This window comes from Moschus berezovskii, chromosome 27 (assembly GCF_049115385.1).
Source record: "Moschus berezovskii isolate FMDL1 chromosome 27, NW_MosBer_1.0, whole genome shotgun sequence".
Lineage (NCBI taxonomy): Eukaryota > Metazoa > Chordata > Mammalia > Artiodactyla > Moschidae > Moschus > Moschus berezovskii.
This window is the reverse complement of record NC_142486.1, coordinates 366,338-383,619: the sequence shown is the minus strand read 5'-3', so window position 1 is coordinate 383,619 and position 17,282 is coordinate 366,338. Positions and strand designations below refer to the sequence as shown.

The following is a 17,282-nucleotide window of genomic DNA, read 5'->3' as shown; positions in this document are numbered from 1 at the left end:
CTTGGTCCAGGAGGATCCCACACGCCGCAGGGCAACCAAGCCCGTGCACCACAGCTACCGAGCCTGTGTCCAGAGCCACAGCTACTGAGCCTCTGTTCAGAGCCGCAGCTACCAAGCCTGTGTCCAGAGCCGCAGCCGGGAGGACTGAAGCCTGAGAGCCGTGGAGCCGGAGCCTGCTTTCCTCAACGAGAGGAGCTACAGTGAGAAGCCCGCTCACCGCAGCCGGAGAAAAGCCAAGCAAAGGCAGCAGAGACCCAGCCAGCCAAAGATGCATAAACAGACAAGTCCTAAAAAAAGAATGACATCAAAACATTCTCTAACAGCACCTACCAAACCCCTCAGAATGGATTAAAGACCCACATGTCAGACTAGATACAGTAGAACTCCTAGGGGAAAACATAGGCAGAATACTCTCTGACATAAATCTGAGCAGTATCTTTTTGGCTTCATCTGCTAGAGTAATGGAAATAAAAACAAGAATGAACAAATGGGATCTAATTAAACTTGAAAGCTTTTGCAGAGCAAAGGAGACCATAAACAAAATCAAAAGACAACCTACACACTGGGAGAAAATGTTTGTAAATGATGCAATAGACTAAGGATGAATTTCCAAAATATGCAGGCAGCTCATAGAGCTCAACATAAAAAAACAAGCAGCCCAATCAAAAACGGGCAGAAGATCTCCAGAGACGTTTCTTCAGAGAGGATGAGGAGATGGCCAACAGGCACACGGAAAAGACGCTTCCAGCTTTGCTAATCATCAGAGGGATGCGAAGGAAAACCACAGGGAGACGCCGCCTCGCACTGGCCGGGACGGCCATCCTCAGCCTACAGACAACGTCAGACGCGGGTGTGAGAAGGGGACCCTCCCACACACCGGTGGGACTGTACGCTGGTGCAGCCACGACAGAAAGCAGTGTGAGGTCTCTCAATAAACTAAAAATAGAGCTGCCACATGACCCAGCAGCCTCACTCCTGGGCATACATCCAGACGAAACTATAATAAAAACGATGCGCGTGCCCCTGTGTTCACAGCATCACTCGTCACGGTGGCAAAGACGTGTCCATCGGCGATGAGTGGATGAAGATGCGGTGTGTGTGTATGTAGTGGAGTGTTCCGTTCCGTTCCGTTCTGTCGCTCAGTCGTGTCCGACTCTTTGCGACCCTGTGGACTGTAGCCTACCAGGCTTCTCCGTCCATGGGATTCTCCAGGCAAGAATACTGGAGTGGGTTACCGTTTCCTTCTCCAGGGGATCTTCCCGACCCAGGGATTGAACCCAGGTCTCCCGCATTGGAGGCAGATGCTTTAACCTCTGAGCCACCAGGGAAGCCCCAGTGGAGTATTACTCAGCCATAAAAAGAATGAAGTGGCGCCATTTGCAGCAACATTCATGGGCCTGGAGGGTATCGTACTAAGTGAAGAAAATCAGAAAGAGAAAGAAAAACGCCGTATGACATCACTTATAGTGGAAACTAAAACATGAACTTATTTGCAAAACAGAAATTTGCTCACAGACAGAGGAAACAAACATGGTTACCAGAGGGTGTAGCGGGGGTGGGGCGGGAGGGAAATAGGGATTAGCAGACACACATCACTATGCGTAGACTAGATGACCGACAAGGCAGTGGCAAGCCACTCCAGTACTCTTGCCTGGAAAATCCCATGGATGGAGGAGCCTGGTGGGCTGCAGTCCGTGGGGTCGCTAAGGGTCGGACACGACTGAGCGACTTCACTTTCACTTTTCACTTTCACACATTGGAGAAGGAAATGGCAACCCACTCCAGTGTTCTTGCCTGGAGAATCCCAGGGACATGGGAGCCTGGTGGGCTTCCGTCTATGGGGTCACGCAGAGTCAGACACGACTGAAGTGACGCAGCAGCAGCAGCAGCAGCAGATAACCAACAGGTCCTGCTGTAGAGCACAGGGAACTATGTTCAACATCTTGTAATAACCTATAAAGGAAAATATTTAGAAAAAGAATTGAATCACTGCTATGCAGCTGAAACTCAGCAGTATAAATCAGTTATGAAAGGAAACTGTTAGTCACTCAGTTGTGTCCAGCTCTTTGTGACCCCATGGACTATACAGTCCATGGGGTTCTGCAGGCAAGAATACTGGAGTGGGTAGCCTTTCCCTTTTCCAGGGGATCTTCCTCACCCAGGGATCCAACCCAGGTCTCCTGCATTGCAGGCACGTTCTTTGCCATCTGAGCCACCAGGGAAGATGGATAAAAATCAACTATCCTTCAGTTTTTAAAATGGTTAATAAGGAAACAGGGACATGGATGTGGATGGTCCTTTCAGCAACCCCCACAGTGACGAGGAGATGGAAAGAGCCTGAAGCTGTCGTCACGGGAAGGGACTTGCGCCGGGTGTCCGTGGCGCAGGTCCACCTCTGGGGAAGCCCGTGGACGAGGCCTCCGCACGCCAACACGTGTCCGGACGTGTGAGACCACCGATGGGAAGAAACTAACCAAACCCTTTAGAGTGAAGAGGAAACTCCACCAAATCCTTAGTAGTCGCAGCCTCGGGAAGGAGCGTGAGCTCAGGCTGAGACAAAGGAGCTGGGTCTTGTCAGCGTGTCTGTGAGGAGCAGCTCCGAAACGATCGTGGCCAAGTGGTTCTGCGATTCCATTCAGGACAGATGCTGCCTGTGTCGTCCGTTCCAATTTTCTGATTATTTTTTCCACATTACAGCGGGAAGGGCACGACTGTGGAGTCAGGGCCCTGGGCGCTGTGAGCGGTGGGGGCAGGCAGGTCCCTGCTGGGGGCGGCCGTGGCAGGCCTGCCCAGGGCAGCCCTGTAGCTCCTCGGGCTTCGTGGGGGGAGTAGAGACGCCCTGACCCCGTTTCCTGGGGAAGAAGCAGGCTGCAGGCCAGGGCAGGGACGCGAGGTCTCCCGGGAGGGGAGCGGGTCGGGCTCAGAGCCAGAGGGCCGTAGCTGGGAGCGGGGCCGGAGGGCCGCATCCTCCTGAAGCATCACCCCGGTGGGTCCCTTCCCAGCAGGTGTGCCTGCCCCTCGCTCAGCTGTGCCTGGGGGTGCCTTTCGGGCACCTCCGGCGTCTCCTGTGGGGCTTCCACCACGTTCCCCGGCAGCACTGGGACTCCCCCAGAAGGGTGGCGTTGGGGTGACCCCACATGGGCTGACCGTCTGTACCTCGAGCCCAGGGAGCTGAGCACAGCGAAAGTGCCCCGAAGCGTCCACCTCGGAGGTCAGGGCCAGGGAGTCTCCCACCGGCTTCTCCCGACACTTCTCTCCCGGGATTTGCATCGTCGGGGAGGAAGCCCTGATTCTCCAACCTCGGGATGTTCAAGGTCTCAAGCATAATAGAAAAACCTGCTGATCAGACATGAGGAAGTGAGCTTCCCGAGCCTGAGGCTATAGAGTCAGAGGTTCTCGTCGCCCTGGAAGGAGCCCGAGCACCACTCATTTACTGGCATCGGTCTCCTCACGGGCACAGACCGTGACCCCACCAGAGTCACCTGTGGTCCCGCGGTGGTCCGCTGCCTCCTGTGGGTGCAGGGCGTGGATCGTGGGGCAGCTCTTGCCTGGGGCGCCGGCTGGCGGGCAGCGTGCTGCCAGGGGCTCCCCACCGCCCCACCCCCCACCCGAAGCCGCTGCAGCCTGCAGTAGGTCAGAAGCCTGTCCTTTGTGACGCGCGGCCCTGGCAGGCGTTTTCAAGCTGAGAAATCCCGCTCGTAGGCGAGACCTAAGATGGATGGTCTGCTTTGTGTTTTCGCGGCTGATGCCTAAGCGTGTCTGGTGAGTGCAGGCCAGAGAAGTTTCTTAGACTAAGAAACGATCAGGCGATCATTTATTTCTTATAAAAGGAGCTTGTTATTATGCTTTTCCTTCCAGAAGGCTGAGAGCGGATGATGATGGGGAGGGGAGGCGTGAGGGAGCACGGGAGGCACAGAACTTGCAAGCATTAAGCTTGCCTTTGGAGTGCAGTGTCTTGACCTAAAATAACAAAAGGTATTCGGCGCCTCTGTCACAATATAAACTCAGTTGTGTGCTCTTTGGGGTCGCTGAACGGTGTTTTATAAACAGCGACTGCTTCAGCCTCTGAATTATTTAAACCCCTGAGCAGCCTGAGTGCTGAGCTGCAATTATATTGTTTGCAAAAATCCAGGCAGCTCTGTTCTCTCGAAGATAAAAGCGTTTGACCCCACGTTTCACTGGACTCTTGCCCACTGCCTCCCGTTCGCGGTGTTCGTGTTGAACCTGCGGTTGACGTGGCCAGGGTTGGTCTGGGTGCTGCGTCCCCACCCGCCTGCTGGGCCGCGTCTGCCTCCTGGCCCCAGCTCACTCGTGGAGATGCCTGCGCCTCCTGCACAGAAATGTGCCATCTTGTTCATCCCTGTGACTTGGCAAAGCCTCGTCCCCCCGAGGCCTGGCCATGTGGGTGTTTCCTGAGGTGGTCTGGGTAGGGGCGCTGGCCCCCGGGACCCCCCGGCCTCCCTTGACCCCCCATGTCCCCACTCAGCGTCCCTGGAGAAGTGGGAGCGTCTCACAGTGGCCGACGCCCTGGAGCCCGTGCAGTTTGAAGACGGAGAGAAGATTGTGGTCCAGGGGGAGCCCGGGGACGACTTCTTCATCATCACGGAGGTGAGTCCAGCTCGGGTGGGCGGGGGGCTCTGTGCTAGGGCCCCAGCCGGGGGTGCTGCAGGGTCAGGGGTGAGGCCTGGTCTGCACGCGCCCCCCCACCCCCTGGGCCCGCTGCCCCCCGGCCTGGCGCTCCATGCCCACCGCCTCCATCGGCCATGTGGACAGCGGCCTTGAGCCCCCACCGATGTCCTCGCCCTGGGGACCTGCGGGTTCTCCCCTGGGCCCACCCCGTGCAGATGTTGCAGAGACCAGACACGCCAGGCGCATGGGCGAGGCTGGGGGGCCAGGCTCAGTCAAGGGAGGGGAGGGGCTGCCCCGAATGGGACCTGGGGGGTGTGTGTGCGTCCTCGCAGGGGGAGCGTGTGAGCTGGGGGCCCAGGGGGTTCTCCCCGCGTGGCTTCTCACAGCCGTGTGAACCGGCCGTGGTCCCCGGTCGAATTTGGTGTGAGAGGTGGGCGCCAGCTTCCCCCACCTGGGCCCAAGTGAGTTACCGGCCAGCCCATCGCCCTCCCCCCGCGGTGACAGCTGGCTCCGCCGTAATCCGTGGCAGCCACGCTCGGCCTGCCGCTGACGGGCACGGGCAGCTGCGGGGCCGCGCGTCCCCCCACCTGGGGCCGGGCTCCCTGGGGAGGAGCCATAGCCGCCCTGGGGTGGACGGGGGGGGGGCGCCTGGCCGCAGGGCCCTCACTGTGACGCAGGCTCTAAACTATGTGATTCTGGCTCTCTTCCTACTGCGCCGGGCCTCCTGGTGGGGAGTTTCTGTCGCCCGTCCGCCGGGAAAGCACGTGCTCCAGCCCGGCGCACTGCCCTCGGAGATCAGGCGCCCGCAGCTCTGCGGGGGCCGAGAGAGGGTCCCTGAGCTGTCCAGGGAGAGCTGGGCCTGCCTGGGGGCAGCGCAGAGAAGGCGCAACCCGGGGACAGGCAGCCAGCACCCCCGAACTTGGAGCCGCCGCCTCGGTTTGAAACAGCGGAAGGGGGCTCCCCGGCTGCTGCTGTGGGTGAGAGCGTGCGTCCTCCTGCGGGCAGGCCCCTTCTGTGCCTCGGGCCAGATGCTCACCCCGTGACCCAGGGGGTCCTGTGGGGGCTTGCCCTGGACTCCTGCAGAAGCCCCTACCGGGAGAGTGCCTGCGGTTCTTCCTGCTGCTTGCTCGGCTGCTCCCATGGGAGAACCGGAGAACCACCATGGGAGGGTCTCGACAGGGCGGACACGAGCTTCACAGTGTGCACTCCGGAACTGGGGCCCTGGCCGCCTTCTGGTCCACGCGCCAGGCACACCGGAGCCCCCGGGCCGGGGAGCCGTCCACAGGCAGCCTTCTTGTCCTGGGGCGGGTGACTCATTCGACAATCATGTTTATTGAAAGAAAGGGAAAGAACCCCAGGCAGAACAAATTACAATTCCTGCCAGTGAGGTCTCCGCTCCGTAGACCAAGAGGTGTCGGCTACATGTCGCGTGTCGGCTCCGGCCCCGGCTGTGACCTCACAGGAGGCTCCCCGCCTGCTGGCGCCAGAGGTCAGCCCTTGGGTGGAAACCTCAGCTTCACTCGGAGCACTTCCAGGGCCTTCCTCGCAGGACTCTGAGGGTGCTGTGGTGCCTCCAGGTACCTGTTCTACGCTTATATCCTCCTGTGAGTCTGCAGACACACCGGGGTGTGGCTCATGGTTTCTGGGGGACATTCTAGCAGAAAGTTACTCACATTCTCTGAACACAGCCAAGGAGGGGTGTGGTGTGCACCAGCCTGCACTGTGTGTTTTCTTTTTTAAACATTTGAATTGTCAATATTTAAAAATCAGGCTGAGCGCCAAGGAATTGAGGCTTTTGAACTGTGGTGTTGAAGACTCTTGAGAGTCCCTTGGACTGCAAGGAGATCCAACCAGTCCATCCTAAAGGAAATCAGTCCTGAATATTCATTGGAAGGACTGATGCTGAAGCTGAAGCTCCAATATTTTGGCCACCTGATGCGAAGAACTGACTCACTGGAGAAGACCCTGATGCTAGGAAAGATTGAGGGCAGGAGGAGAAGGGGCCGACAGGATGAGATGGTTGGATGGCAGCACCGACTTGATGGACACGGGTTTGTGCACGCTCCCGGAGGCAGTGCACCCCGCCCGCTCCTCACCCGCCACCGTGCCTTGCTCTGGGCTCTGCACTCACTTGCAGGCCGTTGAGTTTGCAGCCTCAGTTCTTAAGGTCTAGAGGCTGAGGGGATGTGAGCTGTTCTCTGGGGCCAAGGGCTGCCCGTCGGGTCCAAGGCCACGGGCAGAGAAACCACAAAGTTGTGACAGCTGGAGTTGAGGGGGTCCTCGTGGAGCCACGGGGACCATGGCAACGGGGGCTTCGGGGTGTGCCCCGCGGGCGGGCAGTCTGACCTCGCCCACGAGGGGCTGTCCCTCCCCAAGGACTCGCGGAGAGCAGGTGGTGGGCCCCGGAGGCTCCACTGCACGGGACCCTCGCTGTGGGGCGTCGCTGTGTGTGGGCACGCGTGTGGGCGAATGAGCAGTGTGAGTGGTGTGAGCTCTGCTTCCGTTGGGTTGATGCCCTTCAGCTGGAAATGCGGGTGGGTGCTGACCGCTTGTCTCCGCTGCTCCGGGGCCGGGTGTTTCTCAGCACTTCCATTAGAGGCCATCAGAGCCGAGTTCCATGGTCGTCTTAGGGGGCACACCTGGCGCCACGGTGTGGTCTGTGTTCCAGACAGCAGGCTCCCAGCAGATGCAGCAGGAGGTGCCGCTGGGCGGGGCAGGGCCTCCCTGGGGGCCCTGATGCCTCCTTCACGAAAACTGTCCAAGGGGGCCTTGGGAGAGCGACTCCGGGCTCTGTGGGAGCTCGGCTGTGTGACTGAGGGCCCCCCCACTGACTGGGATGGTGGGGGTCAGGGAAGGGCGTGGGGGGCTGACTGCCAGGAACCGTGGTTGTGCTGGCCCCGGAGGGTAATCCAACCCCCTCGGAAGGTACAGCTTTCACAGCGTTGTGCGATGTATTTGAAGTGGTCTCCTTGGCAACTTGGATATTTTTCGCTTTTCCTCTGTGATCCACCAAACTGGGGAAGTCACAGTGGGACCTCAGGGTTTGCAGGTGTCACGGACTCAGAACTGAAAGGTGAGCTCGGAGCGTCCGCAGCTTCACGCCATGTTTCCTGCATGTGGCCCTGGCCACCTCTGAGGCGGCGTGGTGTCCCCCCATGCCAGCCCTGTCCTCCCCTGAGCCCCCCATGGCCCTGATTCCTCTGGAGGACGTGCTGGAGTGTCTGAGTAGATTCCTTATTCAGGCTGTTTGCCCATTTGTACGATTCAGTACAGTGTTTGCCTACAAAGCAGATAGCCAGACAGGAAAGGACATTTGCCCTGTGGATGTGCCGGGAAGGACCCAGGTGCCTGGTCCAACATGGGTCTCCAGGTGTTTCTGCAAAGGTGTTTCTCTGATGCACTTGACACCAACATCCGCTGACCTTGAGGCCGGGCCCCCAGCTCCCCAAGGGGCAGGGAATGTGGACTGGCGGGGCCCTGCCCCTTGGGGTGGACCTGAGCCCGTGCCGGGTTCAGGCTGCCCCTGGTGCCACTGCTGCTCACCTCCGCCTTCCACCAGGCCTCTGTCTGCCCCCTGCTCTTTGGGTGGGTGTGGGCTGCTCTGGGGGCTGTGTCCTAGGTGTGAGGCGCTGACAGGGACCCCCACCTGCACGGACATGACGACTGGCTCCTGCACACACTGGATGCGTCATTACCAATGCCTGCTGGGTGCCAGCCGGGGCTCAACGGGCCCCGGGGCCTCTGCCAGGCATGCGGCGGGCACTCCTTGTCTCTGGGCTCTGCGTCACACCAGCCGTCTCTGAGGCCGTGGGGGCCTGCCAGCCCCTTGGACAGCAGACCCCAGCGCTCCAGCAGCATGTTCTCTGGCGTCCAGAGCAGGCCTGTGGCCGTCAACCTGGGGCTGCTCGGACATGAGGACAGAAGGCACAGTGGGTCTCCCGGGGCCTGGCCTGCATCTATACATGGCGTCCGAGGCAGCTCTACTGCTCTGGGACCCCTTCTAGTCACCAAAGGCCTGAAGCGCCTGGTGGCCTGAGGGGTCTTGGCCGCCAACAGCGGGAGCCGTGGGGCTCCTGGCAGCGTCTGCAGGACAGAGCCTGGGGGCCTCCCCAGGGAGGGGGCTGGCAGGCGGGGCCCTGCGAGGAGCATGGGTAAACTGGAGACTCAGTTTACCCCCAGGAAGGCTTTGGGGACAGGGCGGGGCCCGGCCCCAGTCCTGACGCAGCCCACCCTGTGGGTGACTCCACGCGGCAGAGCCTCAGGGGCCTGCGGGCAGCTGGGCAGAGCCGCTTCCCTCCAGCCTGCTCCCACAGCCAGGAGGCGTTGCCATGGAAACCCAAGGTTGGACGTGTCTCCTCTCTTTGCAAACCACTTTTGTGAGCGTCCCTGACGTTGACGCGATTGCTGAGCGACTACTTCAAAGCCACCTCTGGAGGGGGCTCTGCCTTCACCGTCATCTCGGGAACTTTTAGGGAGAACCCCGAAAGCCACCACACTCCTGGCCGAGGCTCAGTGGACTTGCGAGGGCAATGGCCACCGATGGGCTGCGTGTGGGGTGTTCATCGAGGCAGGAGAACCGCTTGCTGCAGACCCACCCTGGTCCCGCGTGGAGACGGGGCAGCGGGGGTAGAGCCGGGCCCCAGGTTTCGGTGGGCTGTGTGCGGACGTGTGAGTGGAAGTCCTCCTAGTGGGGAAGGTGGGGCAGGATGTCCAGAGGAACCTCGGGCCCGAGGCCATGGAGGGCAGGCGCGGAGGGTAGGTCAGACCAGACCCATGCACTACAGACAAGGGCTTTGGACGCCCGCTGAGCCCCCCGGCAAAGGCAGGGATGTTGTGTCCAGCTGCCTGGGCTTCTCATGAGCTGGACGACGGCGGCGGTCCTGCTCGGGACTCCCGGCTCCTGAGGGGCCTCCTGTGGGCCTGGGGGTCTGCCTGTCCTGGACCCCCCCAACCATGGGCCTGTCTGACAGCTCACCCTGGCCCTCCCCTCCGCCAGGTGATATCCTTCGTGGCTCAGCCGCAGGGTCCCCACAGGGAGGTGCCCGAGGGCGGCCCACATCTGCGTGGTCCCGCTGCGGTTGGTGCCAGACTCTCCTGTCCAGGGAGAGAGCAGAGCCCGAGGTCGGTGTCAGAGCATGGCTGTCTTGGTCCAAAAGGCAGCAGGAAGGTCCAGAAGGTCCGCTTCTGGGCTGAACCAGACGAGTGTTTTTCCAGAAGGCCGGCTGGGCCGAGCGCCATCTGCCCGCGTGTCCATCCGCCCCGCCCACTCAGCTGTCTGTCCTTCCTGCTGGTTCGGTCACAAGCAGCGGAGGGCTCCCATCCGGGCTGCGTCCTTTCTGCGTCTCTGAAGGGCGGCTTCGGTTCACAGCAAAATGGGGGGAAGGTACGGAGGTCCGCCCTGCACAGCCTCCCCACCAGGCAGCCCCACCAGGCGGTGGGCCTCCCTGCACGCGTCCCTGTGGCCCAGCTCGGGCGCTCAGGCGCGCATTGGCCGCCACCGTGTCACACGAGCGGCCTTCCTGCCAGGAGAGGCCTCACGCTGTCCCTGCCTTTCTGGTGCTCCCACGTGGCGCCCAGCTCTTTAGCGTCCCCAGCTCCCCTTTCCAGGCGGTCCTGTAGCTGGAATCACGGGGTCTGAGGCCTTTACCCGGTGGCCTGCGGGCGCGTGTCCCCGTGGCTCCTCAGGGCTGGAAGGCTCATTTGTTTCTAGTGCTGAATACAATCTGGATGTTGGTGGTGTGCAGCCGCTCAGTTGTGTCTGACTTTTTGGACCCCACGGATGGCAGCACGCGGGGCTCCCCTGTCCTTCACCAGTCTGTGTATCTGTTACCTACGGAAGGGCACCTTGGTTGCTTCCAGGTCTGGACACTTAAGACGGGAGCTGCTCCCAGCGTCTCTGTGCAGGTCTTTGTGGGTTCGTGACTTCAGCCTCACCCTCTGGGTGGATACCAAGGAGCTCCGTGCACTGCCGTATATCAGGGGTGGGGGGACCTGACCACATCCCCTTGTGAGCTGTCTGGCTCTGCTTTCCCTGGTCCTCGAGGCAGTGGCGTTCCCAGACCACAGACGTGGATCCCGAGGACCCGTTTTCTCCCCGGCACCAGAGGGGCAGAGATAAGCAGCGGGCACAGACCGTGGCCGTACAGATGCCCGTTTTGGCCGAGGAAGAGCCTGCAGACAAGCCGTCCTGGACGAGTCGGCCTGTGGGAGTGTCAGCCCCCACCTCCTCTGCTGCCCGCTGGCCGGGAGCAGGGTGGCTCGAAGGCGGCTCCTCGCCCAGTCACAGCCAGGCTGCCGTGGGCCTGTGCGCCTGGCTCCCTGCGTCTGGCAGTGGCCGGCAGCCTGCACGTCCTGCAGATGAGGAAGCTGAGGCTTGGGCGGTGCCAGGCTCTCCCCAGACCATGGCCAGCACGCGGAGGAGCCAGGCCTGAACTGTGGGAACCGTGCAGAGCTGGCCCAGGCCGCACTGGGGGCGCCTCAGGTGGGGCTGGCGCGTCCCCACGCCCTCCTGTGTCCGCACCCTGTGCTCCTTCTCTCAGTCCCCCTTCAATTTGCGGGAAGCGATGCCGGTTCCGGTTTATGGCCGTGATGTTGTTTCTTTCAAAATATGTATTTGTTTAAATAAGTGCATTTCCCTGGTGCCTCAGAAGATAAAGAATCTGCTTGCAATGCAAGAGACCCCAATTCAATCCCTGGGTCGGGAAGATCCCCGGAGAAGGGAATGGCCACCCACTCCAGTGTTCTTGCCTGGGGAGTCCCAGGGACAGAGGAGCCTGGCGGTGTATCGTCCACGGGGCCCTTAAGAGTCAGATGCGGCCGAGCGACCGACACGGTCACACTTTCTTTCTGTTTAAATAGCGCTTCCTCTCCCTGAACTTGCTGTCAGGGCCCTGAGCCCGAGTGCTCACTGCAAGACGGGCCGGGGCTCAGGTTCACCCTGCACGCTGCATGCACGTGTGTCCCTTCCCTAGCCGGGCTGGATGCGCACGAGGGTTGTGACAGACTCCACTCTGCGTCCAGCCGCTGGGAGCCTGGGTGGGGGCGTCTCTCTCCCTGGGCGCTGTCTGCCCAGTCCCAAACCCTGAACCCCCTGGGGCTGCGCCTCAGGCTTGGGGCTGGCAGCCCCCAGCCCTGACCCGTCTGCTCTGTCCCCCCAGAGTTCTGGGGGTGCCTGCATCTGCTGGTCCTCGCTGGTCATTTTTCTTAGTCTTTAAGCGGCACCCGGCTCACAAGTCAGAGGCCTGGGTGATGGCCTGCAGGATAGCGGGTCCCTGGGGGTGAGGCTGCCCTACCTGCCTCGCTGGGTGCAGCCCCCACGGCCAGAACCGCGATTCCCGACGGCCATCACCTGCATTGTTGGGGGCTCTGGGCCAGGCTGGGGGGCGTTTTTGGGGAGCAGGAAGCCCGAGGCACTGCTTCAACAAGCACATCCCCCTCGACCTTGGCTGCTTCCTATCTCATAAAGGTCACGTGTGCCCGTTGTCAAAATCAGAGTTGATTTGGGTTTCGACTCTGTAGTAAAATTTAGAAAATGAAAAATGTTTCAAGGAAAACGGGTCTCTTGTAATAACCCCGTCTCCCCCAGGCTCTGGCAGGGACATTTTTCTCGTGTGTCTTCCCGGGCCGACTCCTATGTGACCCGATTTATTTTTAGAGCTGGGCTAGAATCAGTGAGTGAGCAGTTTGGGGAATATGATCTGGATCCTGGCAAGTATGTTTTTCCAGCCCCCAGAGTTCCGGTGCTTGGTCCCCGGAGGGCGTCTGTGCTGCCTTCTCTGCTGTCTGGGAAAGGAGCTCGGACCAGCCGGCAGCTCTGGGCCCGCGATGGTCTCTCTGGGTTGGGAAGAGCCGGGCGTGTGCTGGGCATGCCCGGGGCCCATGTCGTGGGAACGCTGGGCCTTGCTGGCCGAGTCCATATGCGCGTTTCCCTCACCCCGCTCCCTGGGCTTCCTGGTTGTGCATTCCCAGGACAGGGACTGCCTGCCTTTGCATCAGGGCCCAGGGGTAGCGGCTGGTCGGCCTTGGCTGCTGTAACAGAGACCCCCGGGGCCGCTGCGGGGCTTCCCTGCCTCATGAAGCGGCGACCCACAGCTGTCACGGGCACCCCGGGGTGTGTGGCCCTGTCCCATAGCCCAGCCGCCCTGGGTGCCCGTGGCAGACGTTCCCTGGTGGAGGTGGGCTGTGGCAGTGGGAAGAGTTGGTGCCGCATGCGCCCTGCCAGGGACATGTGTTCCGTGGCCACAGGCCTGCAGTCCGGACGTGCGAGGACCTGGCAGGGGGCCGGCCTCTTCCCTGTCGGTTCGGCTTGTTTGGGGCTCCCCCGAGTATCTTTCTGTGCGTCCAGGCTCACACCGTCCAGCGTGGAGGGTCTGTTATGACCTCGGTCCTCTGAGCCTCCATGTCAAGGCCGTGGTGGGAAAGCTCTGTCCATCTGTCCCAGTGGAAACTGATTTCATCTCATCAGCCTGCGTGGATCATAAGACGGGCTGGTCCACGCGTGACCAGGAGAGATGCTGAAGTGACCGTGGGGGACTCGCGGGTTCCAGAGAAGACAGAGATCCGGGCAGGGTCCCCACGAGGTTGGGGGGCTGCGTGGGGGAGACAAGTGAGAAGCAGAGCGGTGGCCAAGCTGAGCCCATGCGTTTCCTTGCCCCAGGCCTCACCCCTGTCCTGAGCGGGCAGGGCAGAGCTTGGGGAGGGGGGTCAATCACACTGGCTGCAGGTGAGCTCATGACCTGCTCTGACCAGTGAGGTGTGAGGGGAGGGTGCCCGGAGCTTCCAGAAGGTTTTCCTGGGATGGCATGGGGGAGTTATTTGGCGACTCCTGGAACTGTGGCAGCTGTGGTCCCCCCAAGAGGGTCCGACCGAGACCACCAAACAGGAGGCAAGGACAGGCCTAGGTGCACACACGTCTGCGGGCCTCTGAGGTGGCCAGCCCTGCGTGGGGAGTGCGACCCCCAAGCCACACTACTGTCCTCGAGACTTAGGCCAAGGTCGGCTGGGATGAGTGCTGCCCAAAAGGTGGCTCTAGATTCTGCCGGTGCCTGGCCCGGGGGGGTGGCCGGGGTGTGCCCTGCGCTGAGCATGGCTCCCGGAGCCTGCACGTTGCTCCAGGTGGGGGTGCGTGGAGCTGGCAGGAGGGGGTTGCGGACAGCGCCTTCACGGGTGAGCCCAGGAACCCCCACCCTGCCCTCTGAGCCCTGGCTGGCCGAACCTCATGTGCCCTTGGCCTCCGCAGGGCACGGCTTCGGTACTGCAGCGCCGGTCCCCTAGCGAGGAGTACGTGGAGGTTGGACGCCTCGGGCCCTCTGACTACTTTGGTGAGCACGGGGCCCCAGCAGGGCCTGGGTGGGGGCTCAGGGGTCCCCCTGGGGAGGGCACCCCGATGCCCATCCTGGGCGCCGAACCCTGGGGAGGGCACCCTGATGCCCGCAGCCCTGACGCCCCCCACCCCTAGGGGAGATCGCGCTGCTCCTGAATCGGCCCCGGGCGGCCACGGTGGTGGCGCGGGGGCCCCTCAAGTGCGTGAAGCTGGACCGACCCCGCTTCGAGCGCGTGCTGGGGCCCTGCTCCGAGATCCTCAAGAGGAACATCCAGCGCTACAACAGCTTCATCTCACTCACCGTCTGAGCGCCCTCCCATCCTCCGGGAATAAACGCAGTGCCTCCTGGAAGGCAGCCCTCTCCCCGCCTCCCTGCCCTGTGCCCCCTTGCAGCCCCTCTCGGGAGCCCAGCCCCCTCCCCCATCTGCTGGGGCGCAGGCAGCTCCCCGGCCCAGGCCTGGTGACATGAGGCCGCTGGGTTACAGTCCGTCTGGGGTGATGACGTCCCTGTTCTTGGAGCTGGAAGCTGAGGCTGCAAAGCTCAGGCCCCTCCCTCAGATGCGTGCCTCCCCCGGGTCCCCCAAGATGCCAGGGCTGGGGATGCTCTGGTGTCTTCAGCCAGGCTCTGCATTGGGGCAGGGTGGGGGACGGTGACCTTCCCCTTTCCTGGAAAGCCCGACACACCGGCCAGTTTGCCTGACCATGAGGGCGGGGGCTGCCTCGCTGGGCCGGGATGCCCAACAGGGAAAGCCCTGCTGTTTGAGTCTGGGGCTGCCCCAGGAGGAGCCCCGCTGCCCCCACTGCTCCAGAAAGCAGCCTCTCAGAGCCTTGGAGGGAGTGCAGGGACCTTCTGAGCTCTGGACGCAGCTGTAAGTCACCCTCCCGCAGACAGGCCTCCATTACCGGGAGCACCACCCTGGGAAGGCAGGTATCCGAGCCTCTCCCTGAGCAGCAACGTGAGTCTGGCCAGCCCACGGCCCGCACACCTAGGTCATCCGTCAATTGACTGCCCCCCGAAGTGCCGCCAGGCCTGCTCTCAGTGGAGCTGGAGCAGCCGGGGCCTGTGTGCATGGGACTCCCAGTGACCTGAAGTACCAGCGAAACAGCGCGGTTACCCTGATTGGCTCCCGCCCGTGCGGCCCAGGAAGACTGCCTGGTCTAAGGGGACCCCTGCTTTTGCCTCTGAGTGTTTCTGTGATGTGTGAACCCCGCCCTATTCATCAAGATGTTCTGAATGCTGCATGTGCTATTAAATGTGAACGAAGTACAAGTTCCTGACTCCGGGTGGGTCTAAAGTTTTTAGAGGAGGTTTTCTTTCTTTTGTCTGCCTCTGTTGTGGTCAAATAGTCATAAACTTGAGCGTCTTAACCGTTGGTAAGTTCAGGGGCGTTGGGCACACTCACACCATTGCTCAGCCGTCGCCACCCTCTGTCTGCAGAACGTTCTCGTCTGCCCAGACCGAGGCCCTGCCCCGTGGACGTTGACTCCCCTCCCCCAGCCCCACCCCTGGCCGCCCCCCACTCTCTGTCTCCGTGACCCTGAGTCCTCCGGGGACCTCAGAGCTGGGGTCCGACAGCGTCTGTCCTTCCGTGTCTGGCTCATGTCATGGCTGTGTCCTCAAGGTTCATGCGTGATAGATCCGGGTCAGCACTTCCTTCCTTCTTAAGGTTGAATCATATCCTGTGTGAGCGTGGACCATGTTTCGTCTCCATTCAACACTGATGGTGATGGTCCCTGGGGCTTTCAGCTGTCTGTCACTGTCATAGCTGACGAGCTGGCTGCGGCCCCTGGGGGCGGGGTGCTGGCAGCTTTCAGGGTGTGAGCCGTTTGTGCAGGAAGCGGGCCCTGGGCCCACCCCGGGGGACCATGCTCTGACACCTGGGGGCAAGTTTCTGAGCAGCGGCTTGGGAAGGGGGTGTCGCTGGGGAACACGTGCTATCCGACCCTCCTGTCCAGACTTTGGGGAGCAGAAGGCCTGCGCCTCCCCTAGGACAGCCAGCTCGAGACCACCGTCCACCCCCCCACCACGCGGGGGTGCACGTCGGCTGCACTGTTCCCAGAGAGCCCTCGGGCCAGCTTTCAGGCTCCTGCAGTGAGGGTGCGAAGGGCCCACTGCCCAGGGCCTCCCAGACCGGCTCCCTGGGAGAGCTGGGCACAGCTCCACGATGAAGTCTGAGCCGGGGAGGGGTCTTGACCCACCGACCACAGAGTTGCTGCTGCTGGACTAGGCAGCAGGTTCCGGGTTGAGGACAGGCATGCGGCCTGCAGGCACCTGCCCTGGGCCTTGTCCTGAGGGCTGTGAGCCGTGGTCCCTGGAGCCAGGATGGGAGCTTTGGCCCAACAAGCCCTGGGGGAGCTGTTGTGAGTCCTGTCTGTCCAGTGGGCAGGCGTCCGCTGTGTACGGCATGGAGACGGCCCTGTTCACCGAGGGCCGGTCGGGTCCTACTCCACACCCTCCTGGAAGCTCTCCTGGACCCCGGGGCTGGGGGGCTGTCCTGCTCTGGGCTCCCACTGCCCCCACGTGTTTCCCAAGGGCAGAGAGCAGCCACCTAAGACCCCCGCTCCTCCCGAGGGCCAGGGCCGCGCCGTCCAGGACGCAGGGAGGGCAGAGGCCGCGGTCTTCTCTGCAGCAGGAGTGAGGTCAACGCGCACACCCTTCAGTTTCCTTTGAAGAACGTCTACTGAGTAATCAAAACCACCGCACACCGCAAAGCGCCGCACACGGTAACACAGTGTGAGCCACGTGTGTAAAGCAAGAGGGCTTCTCTGTGGCCAATTGAAGCTGTTCACGTGTGTGAAACAAGCGGCGCTCTCTGTTCTGTCCCCCAGTTTAAGCTGTTCACGAATATGAAACAAGCAGGGTTCTCTGGTGTCCCCCGGTTCTAAGCTGCCCGTGCCTGGGGAGCCTGATGTCATCATGAAGGACCTTCTGGGAGGGAGGTGGGGGCCCCGGGTCAGAGAGAGGATGGGGGAGGAGGCAGTCGGGGAGGGAGAAGGCAGTCGGGGAGGGAGAAGCCAGAGGCTCAGGACGAGGTCGGACCATGGAGTGCGGTGCCTCAAGGAGCTGGGATAGGAGGAAGCCGACCCTGCCCAGCGCCTCCAGAAGGAGCCAGCTAGCGGGAGCTTTTCAGACTGTCCTCTGGGTTGTAGCTGCTGAGTTTGGGGCATTTTGTTACAGCAGCCGTAGGACGGTCATACGAGGCCCCGCTGGGGCTGGACTGGAGCTCTGCCACCGTGAGAGCAGGTTCCTCTCCAGCCTTGGGGTGTGCTCCTGAGGCCCAGGGTCTCCCTGGACTGCGGAGTGGAGGGGTGTGGCCTGACTGGCTGGGCG

The 17,282-nt window shown here is 61.7% G+C and overlaps 1 protein-coding gene across 3 annotated transcripts in view; it reads left to right on the top strand.

Annotated features, from left to right (window-relative positions):
- PRKAR1B (protein kinase cAMP-dependent type I regulatory subunit beta) overlaps positions 1-15,216 on the top strand; it is a 79,522-nt gene extending 64,306 nt beyond the window's left edge. For all 3 annotated transcript variants that reach the window (XM_088833176.1, XM_055410505.2, XM_055410504.2), the window contains exons 9-11: positions 4,487-4,608; positions 13,868-13,949; positions 14,087-15,216. In XM_088833176.1, the coding sequence (XP_088689302.1) occupies positions 4,487-4,608; positions 13,868-13,949; positions 14,087-14,259 (377 nt within the window). In that variant the 3' untranslated portion in view covers positions 14,260-15,216. The remainder of the gene's footprint in view (positions 1-4,486; positions 4,609-13,867; positions 13,950-14,086) is intronic.
- The last annotated feature ends 2,066 nt before the right edge of the window (positions 15,217-17,282 follow it).